Below are 19,007 nucleotides of genomic sequence, written 5' to 3'. Positions count from 1 at the left end.
GTTCAAAGAGTGCTGCAAATTGTGAATGCATGAAAGTGATGACTCTGTAGACTCTGAAAATTGGAATCAATAAAAATTTTTATTGAGAACAAATGACGGTATCATTTTATTAATTTCTTACAGAAATTTATGGTGAAAAGGTAACCCAGCGCGGAGGTTTTATCTTTTTATGCAGACTATGTTCATCTGCACCCTCGTCTCGCTCAGCATGTCCAGATCTTAAAAAATGTGGGGAGAGGGTTATCTTCTTCTTCGGTTTTACAGATGGTATTTTCTCCATTCCGCTCGGCTCTGTTTTGAGACGACGATATTGTTCACGGGCTTGCGGATTATTCACAGAGGATAAAGGTATGTTCAGTTCATTCAGGACATTGAGAAAACTTGTCCAGCCTGCTGGTTGCATGGTTTGGGCTTTTCTTTTAAAAGGGAGCAGAAGGTTTTTAAGTAAATCAACCAAATGTGATCCTCTCACAACCTGCCCCTGATAAACAAATTCTCCTCTGGTGGTCCAGCCATTTCTCTCAGATAATTTCCTCAAGATGTATTCACCATTTCTGCGATCGCGCTTTGGAAGGGTTTTTAATACCTCCCTCGCCGTTGCATCCAATTCTAACTGATCGGGCAAGTGAACACGGTCCGTCTCACGGGAATCTGATTCAGGTATTGGATCATTAAGACTGTTTCGCTGAAGAGTCACAGTCATCCGCGGCTCCTCCATCTGACCTTGCTTGATTAGGGTGAGGTATCTTTGCAGCAGGGCGTCGTATTTCTTAATTTTTTCATAAGAGGTCATTCCTGACTCGTCGAGTATCGCTCTCATTTTATTATCCAAATCATCCTCCGCCGTCTGTCTGATAGAAGTCTCTGACTGACTCAAGTGTTTGAACTGATGAGGTGAGATGAGAAACATCTTTTGTGCTGTCCTGAGCGACATCTTATCTTCTAACGATTCCGGCCACTAGATCCCCAATTACGGGTGCAAGAGCCGTTAGGATGGGGAGAATAAACCCACCTCCTTGACTTTTGAGAGCCAGCTGCTTAAGTTTTAAACCAGTTCTCTTATCAGCCAACAGTCTGATAACTTTCTTTTGCTTTTTTCAAACTCCGATACTGGGGAGGGGATAGCTTAATGTTACCCTTTAAAATATTCAGAGCAATCTCACACAAAGCTTTAAGAAAGTCGGGTGAACAATGGCCGAGAATGTCCTTATGTTTCTGAGGTGTGGCGTGGTACAGAGCTCTGAGTAACGGAGCATTCCTTTTTATACGGGCTGACATGATAAATTACTATGCTTTCGGAACATAGACAACTGGCCACTGACTAGGAAGTAAACCCGTTCTCAGTCTGTATTGTTCTGGGCATGAGTGGGTCAGGTCGACGATTAAATACCCGTGCGGCTCTCTGGTGGCGTCCTCAAAGCTCTCCAGGAAAATAGCTTTCTCTGAGGGGAAGATTTGACGGGCTAGTATATTCACCTGCAATCTGTCTCTGGGATTCTTAAACAGCACCAGGTAGTTACTGTTCAGGCTGATGGTGCGACTGTATTTCCCTTGATGAAATACATTTTGAGTCAACATCATGACACTCATATTTCTGTGATGTCTGTACTGTATGAAAATTTTTACCACTTCAGGATGGTCTGAAGCCTGAAAAATAACATCGTCCAGAATAACCAAGTGCTTACGATCAGGAGGGAACCGATTTTCATCTTCAAAACAATGAGGCAATCCTTCCACAAATTTGATGTTTTTATTCAGCCGCTGCAGTTCAGCGTACAATGGTTGGAAAGAGGTATAAATCCAAGCAATATTATCAGGTACATCATCCATCACATGGTTACACTTTTTTAAAACACTTTTAACAAAAAATGATTTCCCACATCCGCTGGGGTCAAAATCAATCTCCTTCATATCAGAAAATTGCGGCATTTTTTATTTATTATTTTTTTTTCCTCTTAACCACCTTAATACCTTAATAACCGAAAGGCAGAGTTATACCGTCAGGAAAAAGGCGTCTCTTGTCATATACCACCTGGAATGTCACATTTTTTAACAGAAACCCCTTTTTATCTCTTGTGATGGTACACTGAGGGGTCTCGATCACCATTTCTCTGGAGTCAGCCAAGTATCCCTCCACTAACTCTTTGACGCTGTCAAAGTTGACCTTCTCGCTGCATTCATGCGTCTGAGTGATGCCTTTAACGCGCATCGATACTTTTTTCTGATTTCTGGTCTGGTAGGCGTAACTCTTGGGTCCTGCTGCAACAAATTCCTGAATTGTGTCACCCCCCAGCTCGTCGATCAAATCCCCCAGATAGTTTCCCAGTTTCAGAGTAGTCTCACCCTTTTTCACCACATAGATCAGACTGTCTGTGTCTACGTAGAGAATTTTGTCCTGCATTACTTCCAGACAGCTGTACAGTTTTAAACGTGCATATGCGGTGGTAAATGCTGCAATGAATACATTGTTTACCTTGTTGGGAGGAGCGATGCACCGTTTGTTGTAAGTCTGCAACATGCACATGTCAGGGTTTAGAAAGTGGAAGTAGGCTATCTTGTATTTACCCGAGAACATGAAATTAAAAAATTCATTCGGGTCTGTGATGATGGTGGTCAGATGGAGGTCGTTCCTCTGCGCAAATTTCCCCCAGAAACTGTTCAGACACAGTTTAGCTACCTGTCTTTAGCAGGGTTCACCTCTATTTTGCTGGTATCCAACTGAATACCTTGATGGAGTTTGTAATCTCTGACGTACCTCAGCTTACTCTCCTCATCAAGTGCGTCTGCGGGATATCCTGAAGCCTCTTCTTTACCCTTAAGAAATGTGTGTATGTAGTGTAAAAAGATTGAGCTACTGGTCCTGTCAAAGTGCCACACCTCAGTGATTTTAGCAAGACGATAACCAAGCTTTAACGCCTTGCTAAACTCCACACTCACCCACACACCTGTTAGTGCTCTCTCCTCATCGCTGTGGTTGCATGCACCTGCCTGGTTATTCATTTCAGCACAGGTGCGACAGAGAGTGAATACAAGTTTTCCATGAGATGACTTGTAAGGTAAAACTGGGAAAAACAGCCCGCGCGGAGGATAAACAACAGCTCTTATGAAACCAAAGTAGCTGTCAGGGTCATCAAAATCTTTGCAGATGATTCTGGGATGGCCGAGGGGGTAAGGAAAGCTGCAATTTACATAGGGGTAAAGAGATGTAAAGTCAGCGTAGTGCACATCTACCCCCGCACTGTACCTCAACCTGAGTGCGCAGGTCCGACCACCGTACAGTGCTTGTCTAGGAGAGAGAGGTTCAGGGGCGTTAAAGCTCTTGAGAACTTCAATCACCTCCGGATGGGACTTTTTTTATCTCAGTCCACTCGTGCTCCCACATGATATGCAGACGAAGACCATACACTGACTGAAGCACTCTCTCTCTCTCATGGGTCTCTGCATAGAACTTTTCAAATGGCTCCTTCCTCAGCGGACATGTGTCCTGAGGCAGATAGCAGATGGGGCAGCCGTGAAAGAAACAGCCGTAAAACTCAAAAGCTACCCTCACACTGTCAATTTCCGCATACCCATCTACGTGATAAGGACCGATTCCTTTTTCCCCTGTGTTTAACGCGTGGCTAATCTCAATCCCTCTGCTAAACGCTAACCACTCCAGCCACTGGATGGATGCGTTTGAGAAGGTCTTACTCTGCTGACTGTAATCAACGGGTGAAGGTATAGCCAGGGTTTTAGGCTGCAGAAAGTTGGCGGTAAAAACCTTCATACAGGCCGACGCGATCGTGATGCATTTCAGGGGTCCACGCGCGTCTCGTTAAAGAATTGCTCGCGGAATTTGACACACCTCTTGAACAGTATATCTACATCATTTTTGCAGTAAAGCATGCTCTGTTCACGAAAGTTAAAGGTGCCTTTACACACTCCATCGTACCATCTGTAGAACTCTCCCTGCTCACTGGGGCTCATGAGTTCTACAGAGTAGTAACTCGGTGAAGGAAAAGGCCCCACATGTTTCAAATTCTGTTCTGAAGAGAATCTGTGGGGAAAGAAACCTTTGGTATGATCACTGAAACCTAATGCTTTCGGCATCATACTCAGTTTCATAGCCAGGAATGACAGACTATCGATGAATCTCAAACCATAATCACAGTCTGTAAAACAGAGAATTTTACTCCCCTGTGTGATGAGAGAGGGCTTCATACCTAGTTGCACCATGACGTTAAGGATTAGATAACTATCATAACCTCGTCCGTTGTGAGCAATAAACGTGTATCCACGGTAGCGTGTTCTCCTGAAATGGAGGAGGAATTTCCTGACACAATCTAATCCGTAGGCAGACCACTCGACACCTTTCAGCGTTTTTTCACAGACCAGAAAGGGGACATGCACATCGTTCTGACCGACTAAGGATTCAAAATCATAAAAGATCAGTTTTTCGTCAAGCCGTTCGTCGGCGCTGCTAGGCTGAATGTAACACTGATGTCCACCGAGAGTTGCTGTAGAACCGAGGGTCAGTTTCTCACCACAGATTGTACATTTTAAACCTTCACACACGTGGGGGGTTATTACCTCAGTCATCGCAACGCGATAAAATCTCTTACACGTCGGACACCTTTTAATCAGATCACAATCACTCACTTGCATTCTGGCTCGGGGTCTCTCACAAGGTTCTTTGTGTCTGTTGAAGCACGAAGAGTTACGACAGCTTCTGTTGCAATCGCCACAAAATACAGGGCTGAGCTCTTGATTTGTACATGACGAGTCGCAACACACAGGACAGTAACCAGGACAGTAGTGTGAGTGTGGCTGATTGTAACTGGTGTAGCAGTGCTCGCAAATGTACCTCGACCCTAAAAATCCTTTGAGGTTTTTTATTCCATAGTAATGGTTTTGGAGTAATAACAGAAAGAGAGGGCTTGATCGATCTCTGAAATCAGGAAATTGAGAAAACTTGTCCAGCCTGCTGGTTGCATGGTTTGGGCTTTTCTTTTAAAAGGGAGCAGAAGGTTTTTAAGTAAATCAACCAAATGTGATCCTCTCACAACCTGCCCCTGATAAACAAATTCAGAGCTCGATCACCCTTGGTTCTGTGAAACACCACAATTTTCTGTTTAGGATTTTTTCGAATTTTCCAACATCACCGAAAGACACAGGCGTCTGATCAGTCAGCCCTGCCTGACGCTGCCACTCTCTCGCCTGGGCCGAAGCCTGACTATCGGTAAATTTAGAACCGGAGACGTGCGCGAGACTGATGGCGAAACAGAGCTGATTGTCACAGTTATCTGTAATGTACAAGTGACGTTTTTTCTTATGGATTAATTCGCATTCTAAGGTTTTTGAAGCCTTCCGTTTGGCGCCCCCTGTAGGGTTTCTTACTACCTGGAGGACTAACTCCATGTTAGTATCAGAGGCAATCTCTGCGTTCGATTGAGTTAACTCGTCTAAAAAGTCCAGAAAGGCTTTCAGGATTACATCAGACTCGTCTGTGACAGAAACGGTAATGTGTTGAGAAATACTCTCACCTACTAATTCTAGCTGGACGACATCATTACATCTGGCGTGTGATCGCGCTGTTTCTGCCACTTCAATAAGATTGCTCATAACAGCTGAAGTGAACTCAGCGATGTTGGGCATTCTATCAGGGCACGGATGCGGTATTGTGACGGGACGTCTTATTTCAAGACAATTGAAACGTTCACGCTCAATCGGTGGAGGTGTAGCTCTCCGATTCGGTTCAGGGATGGCTACGTTCTCCTGATTCAACCCCCTACCATGCTGCCGAGTTTGTTCTGCTGCAGCTGGAGAAGGTAGAGAAGTAAGATTTGGTAAGACTGTGTCTGATGCTGAAGTTTGAGAAGCACTAATCGCTGAGGATGTATCTAGTGATGTGACACAAGGAGCTGGATTTGATGAGACGATATTCGATGACTCATTTTGTAAACTCAGGGCGGGTGGCGGAGGCCCGTTTAAATTCAGGACTGATGATTCTAATTCGTGTAACGCATCAATTTCATCATTTTCATCTTCTTCAATATTCATAGGAGATGACTGATAATCGACATTAAGGAGCGCATACTCCAGTGGTGTAAAGTAATCCCACACATGAACCGGTATGGGTATGTTTTCCAAATTTCCCACAGCCTCGGATATTACAGCCGGCACAGCTCTGCCTGCTTGATTATCCATCTTTAGACAGAATTGAGAATGGCTAAGAGGGGTTAAGATATCTACTTATATATATACACACATTTACTTTACTTCGAAATCACGTTCAAGTCACGGTTAATTCTCTGTATAAGAATCTCGCTACTTCTCATGAATGCCCGAGCTCTTGATTTTTCACGTCGGATGGTAGCCTTTCTTTTCCTCCACAGACGAGGGTCGGGTCGAATTGGAGGATTTATCCGTTCTATCGACAGATCGGCCTCTGTGGATGAAGGAGAAATAACCATAAAAGTATTTTGAATATACCTGGTTCAGTGATTGTGAATTTTTTAAAAATAAATAAATAATAATTTTAAAAAAATGTTAATAATAATAATAATTTTAAAAATTAATAATAATAATAAAAGAGAAATAGGAATAGGCTGTACCTTTCATTAACCCCTGGACAAGCAACAGTCTGTTGCGCACTCTATTGCACCGTCGATTCTTTACCACGGACCTCACAGGAACTATAACATCAGATTCTGTCAAATTGAAACACAGTTTAATAGCATAAAAATAGATAAATAAATAAAAAACCTTGCTTAAGTATACACTATGTGAAATTTGCATAGATGTTACCATGTAATGCTCCCGTTGAATGCAGCACGGATAAGTGGACAGAGCAGTAATAATATATCAACTGGCTTGTTTTACAGGCACTTCACATGAGTTCTACTGAAAAAGGCTGCGCTCTTTTAACCCCTCCCACCCACACTCTCTCCCTATGCGTCACATCCGTGTTGATGACGCTTACGCGCACACGTGAGAAAACAAAAACAATGAGTGATGAGTTTTTTTTTAAACTTACCCCGCTGATCAGGCTGTTTAGCGAGGGGTCCTTCCTCCCCGCGAACAATGCGCGGCGCCTCTAATAGCTGCGCTGATATGCAGCCTAGTAAACCGACAGCCCGTGCCCCCTCGCCCTCAACCGTATCGGTATTGAGGCCGCTCACAGGCGACTCGGGTCGCGGTATTATTCGAGGGGAGAAACGTATGCTCGGTGGTGTGTGTAACATCGATGTTTCCTGCTGTCCGTCCTCTGTACTAGCACTCGGACACTCCGTTGAAAACTGATTGTGCTGAACAGGGAGCAGTCTTCGTCGTAGCCGGGATTTATTCAGGGAAAGTCCGTTTCCCCCGCCCGGTGCGATGAAAGTCAAATCACCCTCGAACACGGCTGGGTTCTTCTTTCGGGGAAGCCCTTGCTCCACACTGTTTAGTAAATCTGTAAACAGTTACATCTGATGTTATTTCATTTAAACATTTCACTTGTTAAAGGTTATTAAAGTTAAAGAAACATTACCATAATCGGCTTGCGTCAATATGAAGTTATCCAGATCCTCCGCGTCCAACTCTGGAAATTAGCACTCTGTCATGGTGTGGTAATATAATTATACACGCATTCATATGTTTATCATCAGATCTTTTTTACTCACCGTTGAATACTCCTAATAGTGCCAAAGAACCTCCGGTTGGCTGTGTGTGGACGTCAGCTCTTGTTTTCCGTCCTAAAAAAGTTGTTTGTTGTTGTTTTTTTTTTTTTTTTAGTACTGACCTAAGAGATCTAAAGTTTTAAGGAGACTTTTTGCGTAACTGTGTCCATGGTTCCTGTCCTGCCTCGGTTGAGCCCCTGACGTAAATGCCTGAACCATTTTATATAGTCTTACGTCCCCCTCCATAGAAATAAGGGAGTGTTTTAAAAATGTCTTGAAGTGCTAATTTCAACCCATTTGCTCTTCACACCTGGTCTACATCCACCCTACGGTTAGTAACAGATTGATTCAGTTTACTTGTGAAGTAAGACGTTGTCTCTTTCCCACACAGCATGATGCATTCTAGTGAACATCATATATGTTCATTTGTTTACTTGCGAACTAAGACAACGACACAGACTGTTTACCACACTGTACTTTGCATTTTTATGAACCCCTGGCCATTTGTTCCTACTGCCCAGTGTCACAGCATGCAGGCAGTTGAGTCTCATGGCATGAGTTGATCAGTCAGAGAGAGAACTAGATGTAAACTTTATGGGCAACCTGGTCTATTAGTGAATTCTCTGTAGATTAACCCATGATACACACCATGTGTGCAAACTAAGAGGGAAACCTTTTTATGTAATTTAAACCTACCTCTATTTGCTATAAACACCCCATCCTCCGTTCAGTGTCACAGTATGGTGCAGCCAGAGAGAGCCAGATGTCTGTTAACACCCCCACCCCACCCAAATCCTTGTAGTGCTAGCAACACCTGGCAAAAGGAGGACTTTCCGGCACCCTGACCCTTGCTCGTACGAGACTTAAAATGTTATCTCTTTCCCACACAGTATGATGCATCCTAGTGAACATCATATATGTTAATTTGTTTACTTGCGAACTAAGACAACGACACAGACTGTTTACCACACTGTACTTTGCATTTTTATGAACCCCTGGCCATTTGTTCCTACTGCCCAGTGCCACTTTATGATTCATTCTTGCGATCCCCTGCAGTTGAGTCTCATGGTATGAGTTGATCAGTCAGAGCCAAATGTCTGTTACCCCCCACCCACACCCAAATCCTGGCAGTGCTGCATTCTTGCGACACCCCACACATCTAATTATTTTCCCATCTTTACCTTACAGGGACCGGTCTTTGAAGCTGTTAAAATGCTGACCGCTTCTACAACTTAACCTTTTCTATTAACCCTTTCTCTTATTTAAACATTCAACTAATATATTTCTCACAACCTCCTGACTTTAACTGTAATCATTCTTAACCCTAGCCATAAACACCCCCTTCCTTAGATGTCAAAGACCTCTTCAACAGATGGCTAATCTATGTCAAACAAAGGTCACACGTCAAAATAGCTTGATCGATCGATAAGAGGTCAAAAGTCATATCCCCAGATGTCAGCAAACGGATGTCAAACAAAGGTCACCTGTCATATTAATTTGATTGATCGATAAGAGGTCAGAGGTCACCTGTCAAAATGAGTTTGATCGAAGGTATCCTTTTTTCTCTCTATCGTGCTTGTGTTATCTAGACATTGTTTATGCATTTAGCAGACGCTTTTATCCAAAGCGACTTACAAATGAAGATATAACAAGCTATATAAAAGCTAACAATAAACAACATCGAGGGAACCCATTAGTCCGACTCTGTTAGAGGTGACAGAGTAGAGATAGAGTGCAAGCATAGAGGAAAGAGCAGAAAGATAAAGTGCAGAGATAGAGGGGGTAGGGAAGTACAATGTAAGTGCTAGGATAGGAGATGCTCTCTGAAGAGCTGGGTTTTCATAAGTTTCTTGAAGATAGATGGGGACGTTCTGGTTCTGGTAGAGCTCGGGGGGACCATCGTGGGACGACACATGAAAAGAGTTTGGATTGTCTTAGGCGTGGTGTAGGCACTGCGAGACGACAATCCTGCGACGAACGGAGGGACCGAGTGAAATAAGCCTTTGCAAGAGCATTGAAGTATATGGGAGCCGTTCCATTAAGCACTTTATAGGCTAACATCAGTGACTTGAAATCGATGCGGGCGACTAAGGGCAGCCAGTGGAGTTCAATGAACAGAGGGGTGACGTGTGCTCTTTTAGGCTGATTGAAGACCAGCTGCACTGCCACATTCTGGACCATCTGCAGAGGTTTCATAGTACAGGCTGGGAGACCAGTTAGGAGAGCATTGCAGTAATCAAGGTGGGAGATGACCATGGCCTGCACCAGGAGCTGGGTGGCATGTTGGGTTAGGTATGGTTTGATCTTTCTTATGTTTAGTAATGCAAAGCAGCAAGAACGAGCAACCGAGATAACGTGATCTTTGAAGGTTAGTTGGTCATCAATCATGACACCCAAGTTTATAGCAACCTTTGATGGAGCAAGAGATAGGGATTCAGTTTGGATGCAGATGCTGTGGTGTATGGTTGGTTTGGCTGGGAAGACAAGAAGTTCAGTTTTTGGGAGGTTAAGTTGGAGGTGATGGGCTTTCATCCATGTTGATATGTCAGAGAGACAGTCTGAGATTCGTGCTGAGACCTTGTGGTCGTCAGGTGGGAATGACAGATAGAGCTGGGTATCATCAGCATAACATTGGTATGAGAAGCCATGTGATCGGATGATCTGTCCCAGTGAGGTGGTGCATATGGCAAAGAGAAGAGGTCCCAGTACTGCACCTTGGGGGACTCCTGTTGCGAGGTGGTGCGCTGCAGAAGTGTGACTAAGCCAGGATACTTTGAATGACTGACCAGTGAGGTATGATTCAAACCAGGAGTGTGCTCTCCCTGTAATGCCCATGCTAGAGAGTGTGGACAAAATGATGACAGTGTCAAATGCAGCCGATAAGGCGAGCAGGATAAGTACAGAGGACTTAGCTGTCGCTCTGGCTTCTTTTAAGGCTTCTGTCACAGCCAACAGAGCCGTTTCGGTGGAGTGTCCACTTTTAAACCCAGATTGGTTTGGATCAAGGAGGTTGTTATGTGAGAGGTAATCAGTGACCTGCTTAAAGACCGCCCTTTCAATGGTTTTAGACAGAAACGGGAGGAGAGAGACCGGCCGATAATTCTCCACATGAGTTGGAGGGAGGGAAGGTTTCTTGAACAGCGTTGTAACCTGAGCTTGCTTGAATGTGGTAGGAAATGTGCCCGATGCCAGTGAAGCATTAATCACATGCGTGACTGCTGCAGTTACAGTAGGAGCAATGGATTGGAGAAGATTAGTAGGAACAGGGTCCAGCGGGCATGTAGTAGGACGGCTACATGTGAGAAGTTTAGACACACTGCTCTGAACGAGAGGGGTGAATGAGGAAAGTTATGCAGTAGGACTTCTGCATGCAGATTTTGTGGTACAAGGTTTGGTAAACTGTTTGCTTATAGCTGCCACTTTGTCAGTAAAAAATGAGCCAAATGTGTCTGCTGTTAGATTGGTAGCAGGTGGCGGAACCGGAGGATTAAGTAGTTTTGAAGGTGGAAAAAGTTTCCGGGTGTCAGTAGTTCTATGAATCTTGTTAATGTAGAAGGACTTTTTTGCATCAGTAACACTGGATGTGAATGATGACAGTAGTGCCTGGAGTTTAGCTAGATCTGCAGGATCTTTTGACTTGTGCCATTTCCTTTCGGCAGCTCTGAGATTGGTGCGCAACGCTCGGAGAGTATCATTAAGCCAGGGGTTTGGTGGATAGAGGACACAGACTATCCAGAGATAAGCTTGGTGTAGAGCAAAGGGACTCCGTGGCATCATTAACCTGAAGGGAGGAGAATGTGCTGGAAGTTGGAAGAGCGGATGCAACAACGGAGGAGAAGCGGGTGGGCAACAGGTTGCGGAGATTGTGGCGGAAGGAAACCATAGGGGTAGAGGCAGGTGGTCTTCTCGGGGGACTCACTCTGAACTGAATGAAATAGTGGTCAGGAAAATGCAGAGGTGTAATAGACAGGGCCTCTGTGGCACAGTTTCTTGAGAAAATTAGATCAAGCACTTTGCCAGCTTTATGGGTCGGAGGACTGCTGAGCAGTTGTAGCTCAAACAAGTGCATTAGTGTCAGAAAATCTGAAGAGTTAGGACTGTCAAGGTGGATGTTCATGTCACCAAGGACCATTATGGGACAGTCATGCTCTGGGATAGAAGAGAGCAAGGTGTCTAGTTCATTTAGAAAGCGATATACGACAATCATATAGATTTTGACCGGTGCAGTTACCAAGATGGCGTGGTATTCAAAGGTATTGTATTTATTGGTTGTATTTTCATTTGTTGGAAATGAGCATGCCTGGTCCACCACCTCTCCCAGATGTATGAGAGGTATGGGAGAATGAGTGGTTGGTTGAAAGTGCAGCCGGGGTAGCTGTGTTTTCAGGCTTAATCCAGGTTTCAGTGAGAGCCAGGATGTCAAGAGACAGGTGGTTGGCATAAGCCATAATGAAATCTGCTTTGTTTACCGCCGATTGGCAATTCCACAACCCCACAGACAAGGGCGTGTCACAGAGTGAAGTGGGCTTTAGAGAGCGGAGGTTGTTAAGGTTGCGGTGGCGTTTGGTTGTGTGACACCTTCTATGCAAGCCGGAGACAACAGGAATGGGATTGAGGTACATTTTAAGTAGGTGGTGAGGCCAGAGCGACATGGATGAGGCAAGTAGGACAGGTTTGCCTTGTTCAGAGGCCTTGCTCGGTGGACACGCGCAGGTAGACACGCTAGTCTTTACCCAAGAATGTCTTCACACAAGAATGGCTGACGCTTCAGGCGTCACCCCTTACTTTATGTTGTGCGCACAATTGGACACAGCCGTTCATGTGTTGTCTAATTGCACTAGGCTGAGACCGTCCACCGAGAGTTAACCAACAAGTGTTTTCAGAGAGGGGAGTGACCGCCCATTCACAGCCCCTGAATACTCTGATTGCTTTGCTATGGCCCAACCGAGGCTACTAGGCAGCAGGTTTCACCCACGGATAGGTTTTGATCACTTTCTCAACAACAGATATTGATTTTGGCAAAGAAGCTTTAGAAAAACATAAGAAAAACTTACACTAGCAGACACACAGTTATTTCCGTGCAGTTCCGACATTGGTTGGTTATTGATCACTGTTACCTTGCATGCATGCTTTGACCTAAGGGCCCAGTTTCTTTCTTGTTTTGGAATAATTTTCTTTGCTGTTCGCAGTTTTAGAATGTTAGCTAAAGTGTTCAGGATCCTTCTTGTTTTTCCTTTGACATAAGTTAAGCCTTTATTCGCGTAGTTCAGAGCTTTGTGCTTTACCTGACTTAGAGCAGTTCTGCCTTCAGTATATTATGTTTTACTTAACCTTTACTTCTTCCTTCCAGTATGTATCTATGGAAAGAAAAGAAAAATGCTAAACAAAAAGTGAATATATTCAAAAGGAAGAGAAACACTGCAGAACATTTAGAAAATTTAGTAGAAAGTCATTTGCTGAAGTTTCAAAAGGCATGAAATGTATTTTTGAAAGGGCCTGTAGCTAGATTAAGGCAGAAAAGTACAGCAAAGACTAGACACATTTAAAACTAAAAGGGGAAAAAAATCAGAATGATGGGAATCAATGCAGAAAAATGTGAATATTTAAGCCACCTGGAACTAGATGAAGGCAGAAAAGTACAGAAAAGAGAAGAAACATGCAAAAAGGACTGGCAGTTGGAAGGTACTGCTGTGATTCAGAGGCTTCAAATTCAAAAAGTAAAGTCATGAAGGCTATGAAAGTCACATTGGCTGAAAGAAGACAAAATTACCTACGTTTTAATGCTAAAATTATTTCTGTGGCTTAAATGTTTTGGAAACAGTGACAGGTTAAAAACTTTTTTTCTGAAGAATCTTGCTGTATTCTTTCACTCTGCCAGTTGGAGCCTCCACTCAACACATGAACATTCCATGTCATTGGAATGCATTGTAAACTCAGAAATCATCAAGGATTTTACTTTTTTTTTTTTTAACTGTGATAGTTCAAAATTGGCTGAATATTGGCGGGAGTCCGCCTCTCCCACTCTGCTGTTCCCCACAGGAGGGCTCTGCCGGTCAGGTTGGTGATTACGTACGCCACGGTGGCTTCCGCAGTGGCGAACGTGTATGGCTGCAGGCTGAAGAGTAAGGAGCTGGAGGTCAGGAATGAACCGTAGAGTTCAGGATTTCCATCATATCGCTCAGGGGTTCCCACTCGGGTCTCGGAGATCATCATGGGCTATGGCAGGGCTGGAGCAGGAGGTTCTGGTGTGGGGACTGGAACTGCAGGAGGGCGAGTGGACATCAGCTGTTGCAACTGGGCGGAGAGGGCATTGGTGTTGGCCTCTGCAGCTCGTCTGGCGTATGCATCAGCCTCCCCCATTCTCTGCTGATGTTGCATGAGCGCGTTCTCAATCCTCTCAAACCGATTCTGTGGTGAGGATGGTCTTGCTGGGTCCATGTCTGGCCAGATTGTACTGTAACGGGTGGTGTATGGACCCAATTGCAGTACAAAGGAGTCAGAAGACAGTGGTAAAAAGTTCAATGTTTTACTTAGAGTCTGGCAGACAGGCAAACGGTTTAGAAACCGGCAAACAGGAATCAGGAGAGGAGAGGCAAAGTTCTTGGTCAGGGACGGAAGGTTGGGTCGAAATACTAGGAGGCAGGGAATCGGGGACAGGCGATGTCGGTACCGGGATGACAGGCAGGAGAACGCTGGAAAGACTTGCAAGGCAAAGAACAATCTGGCAAAAGATTAAGTGTGGAGCTGGTGACTATATGCTGGGCTGATTGCATGTGATGAGAGGCAGCTGTGTGCACAGGTGAGTGGAGTGAACTGACGAGGTGGGTGTGGCTGACAGGTTGAGTGGAGCAGAGGCAGGATCAATGGAAAATTACTGATGACTGGATGACTGAACTGTGACAATCTGTGTCAGTTTAGGAATTCTTGGTCAGTCTCGACTGCTCGATACACTTCTACCAACAGTAAAATATCAACCAAGTAGCAAACCACCCCAAATAACAAACTTAGCCCTGTGTCCTTATGCGGAGATGAACACTTAATTCATCGCCTGTTCAAAAGAACTACAGAACCACACTTTTACAGTCAAACCGCCTCATTGCGGACTTTTTACAAACCCACCGCCACTTGTGGATTAATTTTACAGTCAAACCGCCACTTGCGGGAAAATTATAGACCAACCGCCGATTGCATGCTACTTAACCTAATTACAGTCAAACTGCCTCTTTGCGGACATTTTACAGACCCACCACCACTTGCGGGAAAATTATAGACCAACCGCCACTTGCGGGCTACTTAATTATGTCCTAGATCCTATTCAATATTTGAAGATAATCCTGAAAGGGTTATTAATTTATCTTTTGAATTTTATGTATTTTATTTGTCCAAATTGTACTAGTCTAGGACACTCATTGCTCTCGCCAGGTGAGACTATGTGTTTATACTTTACATGTGACCGTTTAGTAAAACAGACGGACAGTAATTTTGTCCTTTGATTTAGTGATCAGAGGACATCTTTATTCAGACAATTTAATTTAGCTTGACCAATGTGCAGAAATTTCACATATGCTGATACAAGAGGTTTTCTGCTCAGCTTGTGCTTTAGGTGTTTTGAATTGTCTGACAAAAGGGTCAGCCAATCCGGGTCACAGCACCAAATTGTTAGCCCGATTCTTTCATTGGAAGCCCAAGAACAGGCTAGAGAAATCTTAAGTTAAACATAATCTAAGAACAAAGCCAGTTATAACAAAGCTCTTAATGACCGAGCTCCATCATATCTTAAAGATCTCATTGTAAGATATTTTTCTAACAGAGCACTTCGCTCCCAAACTGCAGGTTTACTTGTTGTTCCCAGAGTTTCTAAAAGTAGAATGGGAGGTAGAGCCTTCAGTTATCAGGCCCCTCTCTTGTGGAATAAGCTGCCAGTAAATGTCTGGGAAGCAGACACCCTTTCCACTTTTAAGACTAGGCTAGTCTAGTTAGGGATGGCTCAGGTGACCCTGAAACATCCCATAGTTAAGCTGCTATAGGTCTAGACTGCAGACTCCTTTAAAAGGGAGTTGTTTCTCTCCACAGTCACCTCAGGCACGCTCACGACGGCAGATTAGACTGAAGAAAAGTTTCGGTGATATCTGTTGGTTTCCTTGGCTCGGAAATTGTTTTTGAATTGGCTTTATATGTATGAATTGGACTAATTTTGAATTAGTCAAATTGGATTTGATTGGATTATGATTACAATGAATTGAACTGCAATTGGTTTGAATTGGACTATATTATTGAAGTGCCCTCAGATGACATTTGTTGTAATTTGGTGCTATATAAACAAAACTGAATTGAACAACCTCCTGCTTGAGGGCTGTCAGACTGACTTTTGACAAGGTGATCTAATATGTTGGGAAGTGTTCTCCAGTTTGTATGCATGGTGGGAAAAACGTTAAACCAAAAATAGACAATGCAAAGCAAAATAGAAAAGATGGAATATTTAACAATGGTTAAACTTGAGATGTGCCGTTAAGATGTTGTTTTCATAGAACAAAAAAAAAAGAAACCGTTACGTGCAAGCACTTCTCCTCAGGTGTCACTGGTCTGAGAGCTGATTCAGGAAAGGCTCACCTCTTGATTGCTCTGATTACCTGAATGACTTGCACCTTGGAGCCCTCCTTTAAAAGAAGCTCGCAGAGATCACTTAGGAGCTGCCCTCCTCACTCAGACATCTCTCTGCCCTGCTCTGCGTTATAATCTGAACTTGATGCTGCTATGTCAGGTATGTGGTGGGAGGAATGTGGACTAGGTAAGCTAGGGTACCCTATACGTTCTTGCCCACAGGTTACCCTATGTCTAAATCATTAGTTGTAGTGGTTGGTGCCACCCTCTGTATTTGTTTTGATAACCTCTTTTTAGATAAGTAAGTTAGGTTTTGGTTGTTTGATTTCTACTTCTAGTTTAGTAAACAGTTAGGCTTGGTTTTGTTATGTTTATTTCATTTGTTTAGCCCAACCATCTGTCCCTTCCTCCCCCACAGGTAAAAGCAGCTGATATCCTTTTTCCAGTTCAAGCAAATAAACCTATTTCAATCATTTTATATCCTGATGTCTTCATTCCTTGGTTGTTGGTATGTTAGACATATCTTTACCTATTGCTTTGCAGAAATGATTTTACTTAAAGGGGAACTCCGGTAGTTTTAAACCTAGACCTTATTTCTGGTATGAAATACATTTATCTACTCACCGAGAACAGTTTGGTGAAAGTCGGAGTCCTTCGGAAGCTATTAAGATAACTCGCGATCGGCGTATATCCATATAACGGAGTGAACGGGGCAATGACAATGCAGCCTCTAAATAAGGCATTATCTGTCTTTATTTCACCAATACTTGAAGACGAATGAATGAACGAACGCGTACTATGGCTCTGTTAGCACATAGCTACTGTTATGTGGCTTCTTGCAGCTATAGGAGAGGGTTAGGGTTCTTCTTAAATTTCTTCTTTAATTTCATTGACAGGGCAATGTTTGGGTTCTTTGTTTCATCTAAGTTGTTCAGACAACTCTTTTCAGTTAGGTGTGTGTGTGGAATATTTGACTCATTTAAGACATCCACAGCAATTTTGTAGAATTCATTTTTCTATAAACGTAATAACTGAAAATGTATTTTAACCTACTCTAAATCTGATTAGTCTGAGTAATGCTTTATGTCTTGTGTTTATGAACAGGAGTATAGAGGAGACCTGGCTGTCCATTACAGCGGAAATCCAGGTTATGTGGTCGGACTGCCTATTGTTTCTGGAGCAAGAACAACAGAATATCCTTCTCTTGCAAAGAAAGGGCTTTCTCACACCCATATATAATTCTTGGCAACAATAATGGAATCACCTCGCCAGGAAGATGCTTATTCAGCTTTCGTAATTTATTAAACAATAAACAAAACACAGATATGATGCTAATTATTCTTAATAGCTGAATATTCTGACTTTGTAAAATTAACTATTGAAATTTAATTTAAAATTCAACAAAAATGATAAAATTGTAGTGATTGTTTTGCCTTTTTTCTGTTGAAGTAGAGAAAAAAGTTATCCAGTCAGCTTGCAATTTGAATTCCTAAAACAAATACCTAGTCTAAATATACAAATAAGTGTGGAGTTAAAAGAGAGTTCTTGCTAAGCTTCAGGAGCCGCTGCAACGGCTGACTGATGGGTAGCATGGCCCTATCAAGAGAGCTGTGAGTAGAAACAATGGACAGGATTATAAAACTCCTTAGGAAGGTAATTTAACTCAGGATGTGGCAAAACATGTTAGTTATTCCCAGTCAGCTGTATGTAATATGTGGAGCAACTTCAAACAAAATGGGAAGGTTGTAAAAGGGAAACACACAGGTCGACCAAGGAATACGTCAGTCAGAAAAGAAAAGTCAAAGCAACATGCTAAAATAGAAAATGTACAACAAAATAAAATGAAAAAGAAACGGACAGAAATCGGAGTCAATATTTGAGAGCAAAATGTCATTAACTGGCTGAAGGAAATGGGATTTTATCCAGAAAAGCCAAACATATCGAGAAGAAAACCAGGTTACAATGGGCTGAACAGAAGCAGTCATGAACTGTGGATGGTTGGATGAAAGTTATATTCAGAGACAAATCACCAATCTGCTTTGGACAAAAAGATGATGCTGGAACTTTAGTTTGGTGCAGGTCCAATGAAACATAGAAAGAGGACTGGCTGAAGAAAACAAACACATTTCCACCATCATTGATGATATGGGGTTGATGTCAGGTAAAGGATTTGCATCTCTCCACACAGCAAAGAGGGTTCAGACTTTCTTCAGGAAAGACATATCAGCTCAGTGACATGGCCAACAAACAGTCCGGATCTCAGTCTGAGTTCAGATTTATGTTGGACACTGAAAACATTTGTCCATGACAAGGCTCCAACCTGCAGAACTGATGCTGAAAGAAAGATGGAACCTGACTGATGAAGAATATTGTTTTTATCAGTGAAGTCATCAAAGAATTCAAGTTGGCAGAAAGTCAGAGGAGCTGAAACTAAGGACTGACTGGGAATTTTTTGGGTAATGATTCCATCATTCTTTCCTCTACTTTTTACATTTTTATAAAAAAAAAAAAAAAAAGCTTTTAGCTATGTTTTATATAGCCAGAGTGTTCAGCTATTAAATAAAATGTTTTTTTGGTTTTTTTTGTCATGCGTGTTTTATTCTTTTATAGTATTAAAAAGCTGAATGAACATCCCCAAATGTGGGGATTCTGTCATTTTTCCCAGTGGTAGTACAGGCTGCAAGAACCAATAAGTGGCGATTAGTTGCCACTAGTGAAATTAAAATGAAAAAAACTGCATGAATAAAGGAGGACGAAGGGTTAGTT

General features: G+C 43.0%; 1 protein-coding gene across 1 annotated transcript in view; it reads left to right on the top strand.

Annotated features, from left to right (window-relative positions):
- The window catches only part of tctn1 (tectonic family member 1), a 60,066-nt gene that overhangs the window by 26,262 nt on the left and 14,797 nt on the right, over positions 1-19,007 (top strand). The window contains exon 10 of the mRNA XM_072396290.1: positions 17,346-17,434. Within this exon, the coding sequence (XP_072252391.1) occupies positions 17,346-17,434 (89 nt within the window). The remainder of the gene's footprint in view (positions 1-17,345; positions 17,435-19,007) is intronic.

This window comes from Leuresthes tenuis, unplaced genomic scaffold (genome assembly GCF_036924035.1).
Source record: "Leuresthes tenuis unplaced genomic scaffold, fLeuTen1.0.hap1 SCAF_11, whole genome shotgun sequence".
Taxonomy (NCBI): Eukaryota; Metazoa; Chordata; class Actinopteri; order Atheriniformes; family Atherinopsidae; genus Leuresthes; species Leuresthes tenuis.
Note: the sequence above shows the minus strand (reverse complement) of the source record. Positions and strands in the feature narration are given on the sequence as shown.